Source organism: Hippocampus comes, unplaced genomic scaffold (genome assembly GCF_001891065.2).
Source record: "Hippocampus comes isolate QL1 unplaced genomic scaffold, H_comes_QL1_v1.1 scaffold501, whole genome shotgun sequence".
Classification (NCBI taxonomy): Eukaryota; Metazoa; Chordata; class Actinopteri; order Syngnathiformes; family Syngnathidae; genus Hippocampus; species Hippocampus comes.
The window spans coordinates 227,310-244,717 of record NW_017805779.1 but is presented as its reverse complement, the minus strand read 5'-3'; the positions used below and the strand labels follow the sequence as shown (position 1 = coordinate 244,717).

At 43.7% G+C, this 17,408-nt stretch overlaps 2 protein-coding genes across 3 annotated transcripts in view; both read left to right on the top strand.

Moving 5' to 3' along the window:
• gpr158a (G protein-coupled receptor 158a) overlaps positions 1-2,498 on the top strand; it is a 32,982-nt gene extending 30,484 nt beyond the window's left edge. Inside the window, exon 15 of the mRNA XM_019884765.1 lies at positions 741-2,498. Coding sequence (XP_019740324.1) covers positions 741-2,408 — 1,668 coding nt within the window. The 3' untranslated portion in view covers positions 2,409-2,498. The remainder of the gene's footprint in view (positions 1-740) is intronic.
• Positions 2,499-7,613: 5,115 nt separating this feature from the next.
• On the top strand, positions 7,614-13,308 carry LOC109524729 (annexin A13-like). Of its 2 annotated transcripts, none has more exons than XM_019884787.1 (11): positions 7,614-7,746; positions 9,040-9,115; positions 9,173-9,267; positions 9,783-9,950; positions 10,035-10,068; positions 10,461-10,540; positions 10,706-10,774; positions 10,847-10,948; positions 11,498-11,573; positions 11,669-11,781; positions 11,961-13,308. In XM_019884787.1, exons 1-11 carry the CDS (start codon positions 7,732-7,734, stop codon positions 12,078-12,080), a joined length of 948 nt encoding a protein of 315 aa, XP_019740346.1. In that variant the 5' UTR covers positions 7,614-7,731; the 3' UTR covers positions 12,081-13,308. The 2 variants fall into 2 exon arrangements, with proteins under 2 accessions (XP_019740346.1, XP_019740344.1); XM_019884785.1 differs by having other exon boundaries at positions 7,615-7,746; positions 9,780-9,950.
• Positions 13,309-17,408: the final 4,100 nt, after the last annotated feature.

Below are 17,408 nucleotides of genomic sequence, written 5' to 3'. Positions count from 1 at the left end.
GACTTGATCATGCAGGAAGAGAGCTCAGAGGCTGTTTCAGAGCTAACGCTGACTCCACTCGTACGTTTCCTCAGTTGTCCTCAACTGTCGTGTCTTTTTTTTTTTTTTTGTCTTTTAAGCACGCATGCCAAATTCTTTAGTGCATCAATGGAGGACTGTTTGTCGTCACGTGTCATGAACTTGTATCGCATGTGCAGTAGAACGTCTGCTCCCACGCCCCCAACCCCTACCCTCAGTAGATAATACAATGGCACCTTGACTTATGAGTGCCCCAACTTAACTCATTCAGTACCAGCCAATTCTGCACCAAGTCTGAAAAGACGTTTAAAAACGTCTTTGGGAGTGAATGAGTTAAGAGTAGTTGTGACAGGGTTGATTATAATTTGCGTCGACTAAAATGGATGCCTTCGGGCTCGCATTGGGAATGTCGACGGCTGTCACCTTGTTTTCTGAGTTCGGGTCACGTGACATTGTCAATGCGAGCCCGAGGACACTTTGATTCTTCTTCCATAACCGTCTCAGTCGTGAGGGCACAGAAGATGAAAATTTATTAAAAACCATGACGGGTTTTTCTCGGCGGTCGGAACGGATTAATGGCATTTCAGTTCATTCGTTAGCAGCTTGGCCACAGAACAAATTCAACCTGTCAAGTCAAGGTACCACTGTATCTGTTGTTGTGTCAGATTTTCGGAAGCGGCGCCTGACCGCTTTGCTCTCCTGTTGTCCCCTCCGACACGCAGGAGGAGCTGAAGAAACTCTACTCCCAGCTGGAGATTTATAAGAGGAAGAAGATGCTGGCCAACAACCCCCATCTGCAGAAGAAGCGAAGCTCCAAGAAGGGCCTCGGACGCTCCCTGATGAGACGCATCACCGAGATCCCCGAGTCGGTGCACCGCCAGTGCAGCCGTGAGGAAAAGGACGGCGGGGAGCACGGCAGCAATCGGAACAGCATCTGCGTCCTGAAGAAAAACCCCTTCGATCAAATGCACCCCGTCAAACCGGCCAAGGACGAGACCCTGAAAAACAAGGTGTTCTCCTTGAAGAAGTCACACAGTAGCTACGATCACGTCCGAGACCCGAGCGAAGACTCGAGCAGCTCGGCGACGGACAAGACGGAGGTGAGTGCCATGGAAGGCTCCCTGCTGGATGCCCTAATGGGCAAAAAACTGGTCAAGAAAAAATCCCGGGAGAACCTCAACGCTCCCAGCGAGTCCACGGAGTCAGTGCCTCTGGTCTGTAAATCGGCCAGCGCCCACAACCTGACCGCCGACAAGAAACCCCTCCACCCTCGAGCCTCGATGCTGCAGAAATCCCTCAGCGTCATCGCCACCGCCAAGGAGAAGACGCTGTGCTTGGCCGGAAAAACCCAAAGTGCCGAGGATGGCCCCAAGAAGGCTCCGCCGAGAAGCAAAGATGAGAGCGAATCCAAGAACCTCAGCGCCAAAAGCAGAAACGTCAAACAACCTGCCGTCTCCTCCGATCCGGTCAAGGGGAAAGACCTTTACGATGTCTCCGAGGTGTGTCCCTGGGAGGTGGGAGACCTCCCGACACCTTCGGAGAACAAGGTCCAAAAACATGTGTCGATAGCGCCGGAAGAAACCACCACGGTACACGGGGGCAACATCAAGGGAGGCAAAGCCCAAAAGCAGACGCTCTCGGATCCGAATTCCTCCGGCATCAAACATTCCAAGGAAGCTCAGTGGACCAACACCGCAAGAGCGGAAGTCTGTCCTTGGGAGGCGGGAGGAACCGAGAGCCAAAGCGGTCCGGTTTCCAGTCCAAATAAGACGGACCGGGAACCTCCGTCCAAAGCGGAAAACACCAAAAGCAACCGGGCCGAGGTTTGTCCTTGGGACTTTGGAGAGCCAACGGCAGAGATTTTTCCCGCAAAGACTGTGGACACTCCAGGGAGGAACGCAATCCCAGATGTCTCTAAGACGGCTAGCTCGCTTAAAGCCGAAGTTTGCCCATGGGACAATCCGGCGTCCCCTAGTTCTGAGGGCCTGCCCAGCCCGTCTCGGAGTTCCAAACCCAAGGAATCCCCGTCAAAAAAGAAGGGAAGTCGATCCACTCGGACGCTTGAGAAGGACAAATCAAAAGACGGCCAAGGAGAGAAGAGTCGAACGACGGCCAAGGACAAGAGTAAATCTCCCGAGAAGCGACAGAAATTAGCCGAGGTTTGTCCCTGGGACGCCGACGGTCATCAGGAGGCGGCCGTCGTCGAGAAACGCAAGAGCGCAAACGTCGGGGCGGCCAAAGTCAAGAAGGCTGAGGTTTGTCCGTGGGACTTTGAAGAAGTGTCGGAGAAAAGCGGCTCGGACAAATCCGCTGTGGCCAGGAAGAGCAATCCCAATCCGGCGAAGAAGGCCGACGTTTGTCCCTGGGACTTTGACGACAAGACGGCGTGACGCTCGGCCTAAACGGACCAGTGATGCCCTCGGAGGGTGGCGGGGTGGCGGGGGCGGTCATCTGACATTTGACTCTTCGTAGGTGACTTATACAAAAAAAAAAGTCAATTCTGTTCCACGAGTTGCCTTCCTTAACGACGTTTGGTTCCTGTTTTGCGTACTTTTGACGACCACACCTTTTACAAACGAGACCGATGAGCATTCCAGACGATCGCAGGGAAATCCTGAATCCTACTCGTAGACCAATTATGCAAGTTTCCATTCTTCACCGAAGCAGTTTTGCGTGTCTGTACCCGAACGTCACTCATGCGACGACTCAGACGAGTTGTTTGATGAAGTCACAGAGGAATTACGAAAACTCAAGAAGATTCAAGGCCGCGCAGAGGGACGTCGGTCATCAGCGTTTCGGAATCCGGTCACGTCTAAAGCACTTTAGCCAACTCCATTCACCGACTCTTCATCTTCTCACATCCTTTCTTCTCTTCTCGTTTGCTATCGATTCAATTGACGTTCTGATGTACTGTATGTGCCTAAAGCGAGGAACGAGCCTCCTCGCCTCATCCTTTCGTCCCGACGCCATCGCGAGCCAGCGGCGTCCTGCTCGGCAACAAACGTCAATAATCGTGTCCTGCTATGCCAACCTAAAACAAACATCCGTGGGATCGTGTTCAACGCAAACATACCTTTATTTATTTTATTTATTGTATTTATTTATTGATTGATTGACGTCTTGCAAAGAAGAAGCAGCACTGCCATGTTGACTTGTACTGCCCCCGGTGATCGCCGGTCAGCCGTACGTTTTTAAAAAGAAGTAGCCCTATTTTGGAAATGCGTCGTCATTCTTTTGATTTCGACGCTTGAGATTTGCTGTCTGACGTTGAGACGTCGATGGACCGCCATCAACGTTTGAAAATAAATAAATAAATGCATGGTAAGCGGTTAGGAATCATTTAAAAAAGGACCGCCATCAACGTTTGAAAATAAATAAATAAATAAGTGCATGGTAAGCTGTTAGGAATAATTTGAAAATATATATATATATATCAATAAATGAATGACGAGCCGCTGTCCCAAAGGACGACTTCGGCCCCGCCGTGTTTCCAGATGAGAGCGACAACACGTAATAATGCAGCGGTATTTCGTCTTTTACATTCTGGGAGGGTGCCAACATACGCACGCGCACACGTAGACGTCGACTTCCCTTGTAGCGCCTCATCCACCAATCAGACCGAAGAACCCCGTTGTCAATCAAAATCTGACCACGCCTCCTCTTGCTACCACTACTACTCCTACTATTACGAGTACTACTACTACTACTACTACTACTACTACTCTTACTATACAATGCTGTAACGTCGTAAATCTTGTGGCTTCTGCATGAATTCGAGAAATTAGTCGGACCAATGTTTCACTGCCCTGGATAGAAAAAAAAAGATGTTTATGGACTGTTACGAGTTGTATAGTGAGTGACTGTGTCTCTGACCCACTGTATTATGTGCTTGTTGTGACGACGACAAGCTTATAGCATCCATATATGGCAAAACTTTGGTAGATTTCTATTGTGTTCTTATTGTGATAGCATGTACAGGAAAATAAAAAGATTACCTCCTCTGCAATAAATATTTATATGAAAAAAAAAATGTGGATGCCGTTCCTCATATCCAGATAGAAAGTCGAGACAAAAGGGGAGAAACAAAGCGACGCTGTTGCAAAGAGCAAAAGGAAAGTCACGGACGAGTTTTAATGTGACGAGAAAATTCCAAACAAGGAAACAATACGAATGTGGAAAATTAGGATTAAAAAAAGTCGTTCAAGAACAAAGTTGTAATATTATGAGGGAGAAAAAAAGTCATACTGTGACAAGAAAAAAGTCGGCCCAAAGAAAAGTCAACATGTTACGAAAAAAAGTTGAAATGTAACAAGAAAAAAAGTCGTAATGACAAAAGTGGTACATTTCTGATAAAAAGGTTCTGCAGCACGTGACGAGAATATTAAGCAAAAAAAAAAAAAAAGTCATTTTGTGTGCTAGTGCTCAAGTCTAATCTCCACAATGTTGATGATGATGACGATGATGATGGTGACAACAACAATTAAGACGAGCAGACCCTTTTTAAAGTGTCGCGCATCCAACAACCATCGGCGTCTTGGCCACCTTCCCGAAATGCTTTTACGTCGACTCTTTTGGAAGCGACGCCAAGAAAGGGCAAATAGAAAAAAAAAAAAAAGTCATTTTGTGTGCTAGTGCTCAAGTCTAATCTCCACAATGTTGATGATGATGACGATGATGATGGGGACAACAACAATTAAGACGAGCAGACCCTTTTTAAAGTGTCGCGCATCCAACAACCATCGGCGTCTTGGCCCCCTTCCCGAAATGCTTTTACGTCGACTCTTTTGGAAGCGACGCCAAGAAAGGGGAAATAGAAAAAAAAAAAAAGAAGATGTCAGCCACTTTCAAAATTACAAATTATTTTTATTGAATACCTTCACCTAAAATGAACTTGCACACCTCTCCAACGTTGGATGAATGGACAACAATGGGTGAATACGAAATGATGCCAAAATTCCCACACGGACTTTTTTAAAAACTATTCTTGTTACACTGACTGCTCACCTTTTGTCATCACTTTTCAATCGGGTTATGGTCATTACAAGCAAAAGACGCCACCGAAGCAGCTCTTTTACATTGTTGCACGGTCGGCGCTTTGGCATCGAGAAAAAAGCAAGGTAAGCGGCGGCACAGCATCGCAAACATATTGTTAGCATTGATTTGGGAGGGGGGAAAAAATCAATAAGGTGACTGCCAAGCCAAAGACAAGAGATATGACAACATCTATTCAGTTTGGAAAGAAGATACAGTATGTATGGCAGAGAACTATATTCTGTATATATAAAATGTGTGTGTGTGTGTGCGTGTGTGTGTGTGTGTGTGTGTGTGTGTGCGCGCGCGCGCGCGTATGGGGATGATGGACGGATGACAAAATGCACGTGACCAATTTCTTGGTTGTTTTTGCTGCAGTGAATGAGGGGGCGTCACTGGCGGCCATCTTTGTAGTCTTTCTTACGAGGCCTTGCTCCTCATATTTCCGGCATGACTATTTTGAAGCTAGCACACGCGCGTGCAGTGAGTCATAACTGTCCATTTGGTGAGAGTGGTGGGGTCGGGGGGGCGGGGGGGGGTATGTATGAGGCTGTGAGCTCATCTCTTTTATAAGCACTTAAGTGTGTCAGATAACACCTGAGATTGTGCTAGTTGCTGCTTCCCGCAAATAAAATGTACCGATCAGATCCTCGTCCGGCATTTGCTAATCGTCTTATTTGCAATTTTTTTGGAGGGGAACCTGTCCGCCAATATTTAATTTAAAAAAAACTCCTATTCAGTTTTGTAATTTCAGGCCAAAGTAGCAAGTCGTATTTCTTTGGCGCCACCTGGTGGCGTCTTGACGCCTAAGTGAGTTGAGGAGGTTCATTGAGACAAAGTAATCCTTTGTCACCATCATCATGTCGCATCTATCCGCAATTTGTCCGAATTTTACAAGTACAGAGTCAGAACGTTACAATAACATTTGTAATTTACCACAAGAATTAAAAATGTATTTTCAACCAAGAGCTAGCTTGCCAACTTCAACCATGGTTGACTTTCTCTCATTACTTTTTTTTACGTTACGTCGTCACCTGCTGCGGTTGCAAAACAACAACTCTTATTTTGAAAGAACTGATATCCGTTTTCAAATGCTGGAGGTAAAAGTAAAAAGTAATTAGAAAAATGATTACACAAGTACAGCATACAGTTACTTGTACTTTGTTTCTTACCTCCCAACAAGTGCACGCGCACACCACAGAGACACAAAGCCCTGAGCTACGATGCCAGTGAGTCACACCACTCAAGCGTTCATTCAGAAAGATGAAAAAAAAAAAGAAAAACGTTTTGCTTTGACGTCAGCGGCTAATTATAGCATCTCTTTGTCTTCTCCTCTGGCTGCACACCGTCTGCCTGAAGAATGAAAGAATTAAAGAAATTGCAGGTTGATGGACACATCATGATTCTCTTGAGTGTGTAATTCGTACTGGAATGTGAAGTAATGACATCAAGAGTTATTAAACCAACTGATACACGTGCACAACTTGATCTCTTTACAAAGGAGAAACTTTGATTTTTTTTTAATTATTCATCAAAAAAAAATCAAGCTGTTTAATTCCATTCCCAGTTAAAGTTGACTGCCTCACCCAACAAGAATTCACCTTGTGTCCCGCAAGCTTAATGCGAATGAAAATAGGTCAATGACATGCTAATGGTTTGCATCGATATTTGTGGTTTTCAAAGCAATAAATATTTACTCATAGGAAAATATTCTTAATCCTCTATGAAAAAAAATGACTACTAGAATAGTAAAAGTCCGATTCGTTTGTGTATGCATGACTGCATAATATTGCCCCCCAGTGGCTAAAATGGGAACACCAGAACGTGCAGCACAGTGAAATGAGTGTTAAATTTTTTTCCATTCAATTAAAATGTTGCTATTTTTTCCTTAATTAGCATTTATAATTTACAAATTAACAGTATAGATTTCTCTTAAAATTATCAATTAAAAAGTCAAAATAAAAACGAAACATAGTACCGTACATATGCTTCAAGACCAGATGACCATTTTTATCTATTGAAAACAGAGGCATTGGTGGTGGAAAGAGGAGGAGCATGGCAAAAATTGATTTTTTCATTCCATGTGATGAAAACACCAATTGCGCTTGCACTATACACAGTGTAGAAACTGTTGGATGACGACTGTTGACAGTCTTTCTTCATGAGTTTATCTATAAACAAATCACATGCAGAAAATCACCAACACAACGCCAGTAATGTTACGAAGTAATCGTGTACTATTTGCATTTGTCATATCAACCTCATTAACTCACTACGACTTACTCACTTCCTTTTAATAATGAAAAATCTGGTGTTTATAAAAACAAAAAAAAATACATTTTGTGGCCTTTTAATTCAAAAAAGGAAAAACAGATCTTCAAATTCAAATTTATGTTTATAATTTTGTGGATTTCAATCCAATGTATTTGTATTTTTATTATTTATTAGAATCAATCAAGCATGATAATAATAAGAAAAATATAGCTGTATTTCAAATTTATTTAAAATTAAATACATTTAAATGGCGGGAGCGCAAACAGTTAAATCACGGCGGTGCGTGATTACGTCACACGCCGCAGCCACCTCCTCCTCCTTCTCATCTTGGACCAGACCGGACAGATTGTTCCGATTCAGACGAACTTCGACCTCAAATCATCACCAGCCGGATTTTCAGCTCCAGTCATGGGGAACTGCCAGGTTGGTGTTGTTTGCCTTCAAATCCTGCCGATTGCCTGTTTTTTAACCGAAATTTCTTAACATTGTCATTCCTGCGTTCGTAAACAAACAAACAAACAAAAAAAAAACAAACAAATTGTATGTTTCGCTACGTTTTGCCGCTGGATTGTCGGGATTTGTCTTGTTTCTGCTCATTTTAGTGGAATTATGACGACGTTTAGTGGAGCAGCAGGCCACGCCCATGCGCAATTCATGGCAGCCCCCGTTACTTGCTCAGTGGTGGTGGGGGGTCGTGATGCCTTCACGGTCACTCCACTTATCCGCACTAAAAACCTCCATTCATCGTGCACAAAATCATTGGGGCAAAAAGCAGCACAGCATTTGGGCAAAATACTTCCAGAGCACTTGGAAGGTGGACGAAGAAATTAGATTAGTTGTGATACTTGATACTGCAAGACTTGATACTGGTTCGATTGCAAGTAAATGCATGTGCAACAGTCTCGTTTGAGAAGATCCTGTCTGTCTGTCCATCCGTCCGTCATTGTCTTACGAACCACAATATTGCACATACAGTATACTGGGTGCAGTCTAAGATGGATACAGACGGATAGACAGTTCATTGAGACATCACAACTCCGCTCTCACCTCATCAGTACAGCGCTAATATTGGTTGTTCTATGCAGAGGATAAAGAAAATATGACTAAGTACTGTTGTATTATCTCTTTGCACGAGTTGCGGTACTGTTTGTGTTCAGTTATCCGTTGCTTCACAGCTACTCTCCCAAAATGCTGCTAGCATTAGCATTAAGATAGCATACTGGTTGGTTAAGCTACATGGTTGTTTAAAATCCAGCCAGTAAGTACTTGTCAAGGGAAGTCAATAACAGTGGATCTCTCAGAGGCGGTGGGAAAGTGAATGGAGGAGTGGGGGAGGGGGGAGGGTGTCACTGACCCTCTACCAGCATAACTCATTGATGTTTGTTTAGAATTGAGGCCCTGGAATTTTTCCAGTGGAGCTTTGTGCTCTCGCCTACCCCCCTCGGCCACCTGACGCTCTACCCCACTCACGCGCACATATTACCCCCCCCCCCCTCCGCATGCCTGTCATATTCTCCGTGATTGTTTTAATTGAATTAATTTAACTGAACTTAGTGCAAAACAACACACACGAGCTTGAGATGGAACACAATGCTCTTGTTATTTCCATTTGAACAGAGAGTAAAGAATATTTATAAATGTGTGGCCATAGTGCAATTGTTAATGAATTTTAAAAAAAAAAAAGTTTCTTAAGGAGTGTCTCTCTCTTACTTGCAGCCCACCATTGTGCCCTATGAGGACTTTGACGTTCTCGCTGACATCAAGGCCATCCGAAAAGCCTGCAAGGGACTGGGTAAGCATCAAATCAGCTTTTTGGAACAATCCCTTTGATGACGATATACATTTGCAGGCACCGACGAACAGGCCATCATCGACATCCTGGCCAACCGCAGCTCAGATCAGCGGCAAGAAATCAAGCAGGCGTACTCCGACAAGTACGATGACGTGAGTAGCACGTTCCGAATTTTTTTGATGGATGATAATAATAATAATAATAATAATAATAATAATACATTTCATTTTGTTTGTATGTGTTGCTGCTCTGCATGTGTGAAGTCGCAGTTGTTTGAAGCTTAGGAATAATTGTGACTTCCACGCGCTGTCATTTTGTATTTAGCGTTAGCATTGAATTAGCAGACTTTCTTTGGTTTGGTTGAACATTTTAGTGGTTAAATATACAACGCTGAATTCTGTTTTGCCTGCTCTGTTTGGATGTGTTGCTGCGCCGCGCGTGTAAAGTAGCAGACGTTTGGAATTAGCGTAACATCTACGCTAATTGCCGCGCACCTGTCTTTGTTTTGTTTCACGTGAAATGTTAGCATTATGCTAGGCGATGTTCTAAACATGTCATTTTATGAATTGGGTAAATAGGTTAGCGTTTAAATATATGACGTAATTTAGCGTAACGAGGGTTTGCTGTAAAACGAGATGTTTATGATGTCTTTTTTTTGGCATAGGAGTTGGTGGACGTGCTAAAGAGAGAGCTGTCGGGAAACTTTGAGAAGGCCATCTTGGCTATGCTTGACCCGCCAGTTATCTACGCCGTCAAGGAGTTAAGAAGGGCCATGAAGGGGGCGGGCACCGACGAGGACGTGCTGGTGGAGCTCCTGTGCACCGCCACAAATTCCGTCAGTTGCTTTGCTACGTACACCCGAAGAACAGACTTCATTGATTAAATTGCGCTCATTGGGTTTTTGCTTCTTTTTTCTCAGGATATTGCCTTGTTCAGGGAATGCTACTTTCAAGGTGAGGAAAATTTTTGGCATAGCTGCTTGAGACGTTTTTATTTATTTATTTATTTTTTTGTGTGGGTTGTCGTATGATAGACATGTCTACCAAATTTTTATGTTGTTAAGTGGAAGTAGTTTTGGGGGCTGGATTTTCCAAATATTTTTGAAGGACTCCTGAAAATTTGCGGACTGCTTGTATCTTTTTAAGATATGACTTTATGAGCCTTTTGGATGCTGCTAGTCATGTTGAACAAGTGTAACAAACTTTATGCTTTGGAGGGCTTAGTTTTCATACTTTTCAAGGACTCCAAGGAAATGGCAAAAAAAAAAAAAAAAAACAGCATAAAATGGCCGCGTATATATTTGTGGGCGGTATTTATCTTAATGCGTCGCCCCCTCGGTTGTCAGTACACGAACGCGATCTGGACGCCGACATCGAGGGAGACACAAGCGGTGACGTGAGGAACTTGCTCATGGCTCTCATGCAGGTAACGTGCCACTCAACTTAACAGTCATAAATTAGACGTTCAGAATCATTTGTGAAATTGCACTGGCCCTTTGCAGCTCTGTTGTTGCCATAGCGATCTCACATCACTTATTTTAAGAATATTAATGATCCGGCCAGGGCATCTGAATCACATTTCGTGTCGCAGGGTAATCGAGACGAGAGCTACGAGGTGGACGAAGAGCTGGCAGAGCAGGACGCCACTTCTCTCTTTGAGGTGACTTCCAATTGTTTATAGTTGCCTTTTTGTAGTGGTTGTCGATTCCAATGCATTATCGTTTCGACGCAGGCGGGCGAGGGTCGCTTCGGGACGGACGAGTCCGCCTTTAGTTTCATTCTGGCCTCGAGGAACTATCTCCAACTCCAGGCCACCTTCAAGATGTATGAGCAGGTGAGCTTCAAACTAAAATGGGAGACTTCCTGTGTCTTTTTTTTTTTTTTTTTTTTTTTTTTTGGTGGGTCAACTCATGATAGTTATTGCTACCAAATTTGATGTTGCGAAGTGAAATTGGCTTTATGGGCTGAATTTTCGAAAAGTTTTTGAAGGCCTCGTGGCAACGAGTGAAGTGACCTTAAAATGGCTGACCCTTCAAACAAACGTGGCAGACTTCACGTGTCTTTTCGGGCATGGCTTCTTGAGACTTTTTTTGTGGGTCAACTCATGATAGATATGACTACCAAATTTCATGTGACTAAGGGAAACTGGCTTTTGGGGGATGAATTTTCAAAACGTCTTTCAAGGACAAGCGGCAATGACCAAAATGAGCCTAAAATGGCTGACCCTTGAAAACAAAATGGCAGATTTCCTGTTTTTGTTTTGTAGATCCGCTCAGACGCGCCGGCCAATTCTGATGTTGTTAGGTGGAACTGTGCTGATTTTTTTTTAAACGTTAATGTTGACTTGATTGATGACTTGAATGTTGATTTGTTTTCCCTGCAGCTGTCCGGCACAGAAATCCTGGACGCCATCGAGAACGAAACTTCAGGCACGCTGAAGAGATGCTACGTGGCTCTCGGTGGGTGTATAGTTTAATGCCAGACGGACTGAGGTCATGTGTGTTACGAAAAAATAAAAAACAAATCAAATGTGTCCTTCTATGTCAACGTCCAGTGAGAGTCGCCAAGAACCCACAGCTCTACTTTGCCAGACGTCTAAATGACGCCATGAAGGGGGCGGGGACTGATGAGGGCACACTCATACGCATCATCGTATGCCGCTCTGAGGTAAGATTTTTATTTTTTACCTCTATCAAGGTTGTGTTGACATCACGATTCAACTTCTTGTGTGTCGTTTGTTTTTTTTTCGCATTAACCCGGATTACTTTTTTTTTTTTTATCCAGAGCCTGCTGATTGTTCACCCATAAATTCTCATAATCGTTGTTTTTTTTGTTGTGTCACCCAGTTTGACCTGGAGACCATCAAGGACCTGTACCTGGAGAAGTACGACGTGTCCCTGAAGGACGCACTGAGGGACGAGTGCAGCGGTGACTTCAAGCGCCTCCTGCTTGCCATCTGCCACTGAGGACCCCCCACCCCCCGCCCCCTCCCTGCTCAAACATTTACCCTCAAACTCACTGTGACTTTAGGTTGTTTTTTTTTTTTTTTTTTTTTTTTTTTTTTTTTAGCCTGACCTTAATCTTTGCGCACGTAGTTACTAACCAACCGATCCCCGGTCCGTTTTTAAACCATTTTATGGCGTTTATGTCGAAAGTGAAAAGGCCTGGATGTGTTTGAGAGTTGGATAGGATATAGCACAAGGAAAACACACAAATCTCTTATTCTCCAACTACTGATAAAAAGTCAGTTATTTTTCGATGCTGACTTTTCTGGTTAACAATTTTGTGCACAAGATGAAAGCCAGTATCCCTCGACTGAGGTACATCCGTGCCAAAATAACGACCTCACTTTTGTGTACTACTGCGACATGCACTGAACAAGCGACACATTGCTGTTTGTACATTTCTCACTGTTATTTCTGCCCTCCACTCGCAATGTGCCGCTGATTGTGAACTACGCTCGCTACTTGTGACTTGAAATCAAACCGCGGTGCAGATGTGATGGAATTCACACTTTTTCCCGTTTTTATGCACTTTCAAGCAGCGCAGTTAAAAGGGGATGACAAACTGCCAGTAAAGCTGTTTTGTGGACAAGACTAACAAACTGCTGAATTTTTCAGTCAGAAAGTTAAATGTGAAGTGAAGAAGTGGCGAAAATGGGAGATTTCTTGAACATTTGACCAGTCCTGTAAGTGCATTTGATGAAAGAACGTCAATGAAGTTTTATGCCGAGTTAAATGAAGAGAATTGAAGAGCGACCCTTGTGAGGATAAGCGGCTCAGACAACGGGAGGATAGATGGATTTAGTTTGTTTATTTTTGTCTGATTAAGAAACTATGTATTGATTTACAGAAATTTGTACGTTTGTCCAATAATAACACACCAAGAAAGACTTGACAGACACAACTACACCTCATCTTATATTCTATTTTTTTAAGATTAATTACACGACTAACAGCTTACATGTCGAATGACATTATTTGGAGTACCGCGCTGTAGATGAATGAAAAAGGCCATTTCGATTAATGTGCCCGTGTGGCAGCTGACATGCGTTCAAGTACCGCTCGTGTAAAACGTTCGATGTTCGATGATAATATCGGTGGGTGATGTCATCTTAAAGTACAAATATTTCACTGTATTTACCTTGATATTGCCACGGAAATGTAGCAGAAAATAAAAGTTCCCTATAATTAATTCCCCTCGTTTTCTTGCATCTCAAGCATACGATATGCCATTTTGTCTGTAAAGGTAGCGTCACCATATGCTTTGTTTGGATGTCGTTTTTTTTGCTTTTTCGCCATTTTTAGAATTACATAAAATGGGACGCGCGTTTTGGCATTCTCACTCCCAACCACAAGAGGGAGCCACAGACTGTATTATACAGGTAATAGGTTTTAAAATGGGACGCGTATGGGCATTCTCACCCCTAACCACAAGGGGGAGCCACAGAATGCATTATAAGAGGTTGCTCTGCCTTCACATTCACACGAGCCACCAGGAAAGCGGAAAATTGTCACATTCGGCCCGATTGTAAGTGCCCTGCTTTGCTTCAAATTCATGTTTTTATTATAATCATTGAAGCCAAGAAGGAGTGCGGTATTAGACACAGGCAGCAGGGGGCATTACATTAGCGTGATGTTTGCCTGTTGTTCCGTACAATATTTTTTCGACCACGTTTTGTTCCACATTACTTTTTGTCTGTTGGAGGAAGTGATTTGTGATTCAGAAGCTCAGCGTGGGTTCAGTCGTTAAGTAAGCATTTCTGCCGAATGTTTTCCTCCATTGGATCTCCCACAAGCTGACACACTTTACCTATTTTGTAACGTTGTTTGAACACCGTTTGTACATAAAAGTGTCGTTCAGTGTCGATTAAATGCAAATTTCTTAAACTCCAAAGTTAAATACAACTGAATTATACTTAGGCAGTCGTTCTTCTGTATTCCACTAGAGGGAGTCCGGGTACCAGCAGAAATTGTCGCATTTCCTTCCTGCCCCCCCACCCCAAACCAGCTATTTGCACATTGTCTATTAACCAAGCCCACCCACCCAAATAAGCACCCCCACCCGTGTCTGTGATGTGAACCCATTCCGTCACGTCTCATCACCTCGCCATCATCGCTGATGATGGCGCTCGTGAGGGGGGGAGGGATTTTTTTTTTTTTTTTTTTTGCGTGTGGCTTGATGGCCAGGGGGGACAGGTGCATGCTGGTCCTCCCAGTGAGAGGGGAGGAGGGGGCTTGAATGTAAAGAGGCAGTGTATTTTTTTCGGTGATTCCGAGGAGGACAACGAGTGCTCTTGATGGTGAAAAGATTCCAGTATGGACTCCCAGTGACCGAAATGAGGTGAAAGGAAGTGAGCCTCAATTGGCTCAAACTGATCTCAGTGCAGCTGGGACTCCATTTTGTGATTGCAGGTGCTCAGACACACAAATCCAAACTCCTCCTCGTCGATGAGGCCCTCGTCCTGACCTTGAAAAAAAGAGCATCTGCACAGCCGTCGCGCACGCACACACACACGCACACACACACACATACAATGGGACAGTGTTACGTGTTAGACTGTAGTTGTTATCTTGGCTACGTGCGACATAAAAGATTACAAGGCTTGGAAGGAGGAACAATTGATTTTACACCCAGAAATGGGAAAAATAATTCTTTGTGGGTCTCGAAAATATCGTTTCAAAACACAACAAAATCTGAAAAAATGTAATTTTAAATATTTTTACTGCATGTTTATTGATCAGCAAATCAGCAGATTCTCATTTCCGATGTAGACAAAGGAGTACAAAAAAAACAGGCAAAAAAGGTTAAAAACAGAATCAAGTATTTTTTTTAAAATGGCGTTCATGAAATACACATTCGGGATGTTTGATACCACTTTTGTTCGGGTCGATACTAGTAAGTACTCACCGATACTAAGTACCAATACCTCATTTGATACAATGACAAAAAAAAATTCTCGATAAATATCAAAAAATTGCTTCGCACATCTTTCCATACACTGCCTAATTGGTTTTAGCATGAACAACATATCAAAGGTCAAGAAATGGCAGTCGCCCTCGGCCGAAAAAGTTTGGATGGCCCTGTCGCGGAGGCATTGAAATAAATCACGGCGCCAAAATAATCCTCATTAAACAGATTTATCTGGGTAATTATAACACAGGAGAGGAGTGGCGGCGATCCTAATCTCGCTTGCCGCCATCAAGCCGTCCAGAGGAAGCGCTTTCTGCTCTCCATCTGCCTGGCACTGATAACAACTTATCATGGGAGGGCAGGAGAGGGGGTTGCTGGGTAATCGCCACACGCACGCACAGGCAGTCTTAAAATCAAAAAAGGGGGCGAGTGGGGGACTGTAATGTATTTTTTGGGGGGGAGGGGTGCGTTAACTAAACCAGATAACTGTGGGCTTGTTTTGACCCCCCAAGTGATGTCCGTCCGACTGTGTGTGTGTGTGTGTGTGTGTGTGTGTGTGTGTGTGTGTGTGTGTGTGTGTGTGTGTGTGTGTGTGTGTGTGTGTGGAGGGTGGCGTCACATTGCAGAGACAGTCGGGTATCGTCGTGACACAAGCTTCCCCAAATAAACCCAACCCACTCGGCGCCCGCCTCACACACGTGCCGGAACGCGGCTGACGTACAACGCGACAAAGACGACGACGACGCCCTCGGATGCTGTTGGTTCCTCATGTTCGTGACGTGAGCATGTGTCACAATGCAGAGTGTGCAGGAGGAATTTGAAAAAAACAAGAGGCGGTCAAAAAAAAAAAAACAGCACATGGATCCCAATAGTTGCTTTACCCGTGCGATTTAATCCAAGTGCTGTTTTCCAACCGTATAGCTTAGCCTTCCAGTCCACTAGCTTAATGCTAAAGCTAAATAGCATCTATGTTCCAGTGCTGTAACCTGTGATGCAACTGATTGACCCGGCCCATAGACAGGCAATGTAACATTACTCACATTCTTTATCCTCTGCAAAGAACGACTAATATTAGCGCTGTACCGATGAGCTGAGAGGAGTTTTATTGGATAGAATATCCGCCTGTCTGTCTTATACTGTTTTGAGTTGTGGATTTTCAATCAAAGTACAAGGTGAACAATGTGAAGTCCGATTTTTTAATTTTCATTATTATTTTTGGGGCGGGGGGGAGGAATTGACAAAGGACATTAGGAATGCTCTATTTGCTCCTCTGCCACAAGCGTCTTGACTCAATTTCCCTGGCAAGCAAAGCAGTAGTGGGGAAAGTCCAGCTTTTGAAGCATTGTCTGTCCGGAAGCATCTGAAAGGCCTTCTCATTCAGTTAAAAGCACCCCGTGATCAGGCACAAACCTAATACAATATCGAGTTCAGGCTTTCATTGCAAGATTAGCATTTGATGTTCTTGAAATGCTATTTGATTTAGCGCCAGCCATTTTCAGACGCTTTTTTTTACCCTTAGTCTTGAAATAAATTGGAAAAAAATAAAACGAAGTGCATAAGATTGAATGTGTGGAGTCCGAAAATACATATCAATCCGTCTTTGGGAGTGAATGAGAAACAATGATAGGATATTTTGTGATTCATGATAGTGGTATCATGATACTTTATTGTACAATACAGTATCACAATAGATTTAAATGGTTTAGTTCTATTTTATTTCTGGTTTCATGATACGGTGTTGTGAAAGCGCTATATAAATCAGGAATCAGGATGGATCATCAAGCTAGCTGCCTTTTTATCACGATATCGATAAACACTGCTGTTCTAACGATACTGTGCAGTAAATGGCAACAATAGGATTCATTTTAATCATGATTTGTTGCTGGTGAAATGATAAAATACGCTATGTTAATAAAGCTGCCTTGCCCTAATATGTACATTTCACGTGACTTTGAAGCTAATGTATGAGCAGCATGCTAGCACCGCCTCACAGTTAGTTCTACTAAATGCTAAGCTAGCACACCTGACCAATGCCAGCTCGGCCGCAGCTTGTGTCTCGGCGATATTAGCCTAATGATCTTTTTATCCTTCGTTTTATCATTCAAGAGGCTCATGATGGGGTCCATCCCACAGCTCTGGGGGGGCGGTGGGGTTGGTCATGGCCCGCTGCCCGCACACAATAGCCAGCCAGACGTGGGACTCCATTCATGCACGGCGTGTAATAACCTCTCTCCCTCATCATCGCTCGCCTCGCAGCTACATCGCAAAAATCAGCAACCCCCTTTGTCCGTGTCGTATTTGTCGAGCGTGAAGACGTGAGCTTTTTTTTTTTTTTAATCCATTTTTTTTTTGCTGGCTGTTGTTTCTTGTAAACGTGGTGG

Bases quoted from the DNA above. Each gene is read 5' to 3' on its own strand.
- LOC109524729 (XM_019884785.1), top strand. The intron at 9,116-9,172 runs GTAAGCATCAAA...ATACATTTGCAG, and splicing joins AAAAGCCTGCAAGGGACTGG to GCACCGACGAACAGGCCATC. The intron at 9,268-9,779 runs GTGAGTAGCACG...TTTTTGGCATAG, and splicing joins ACTCCGACAAGTACGATGAC to GAGTTGGTGGACGTGCTAAA.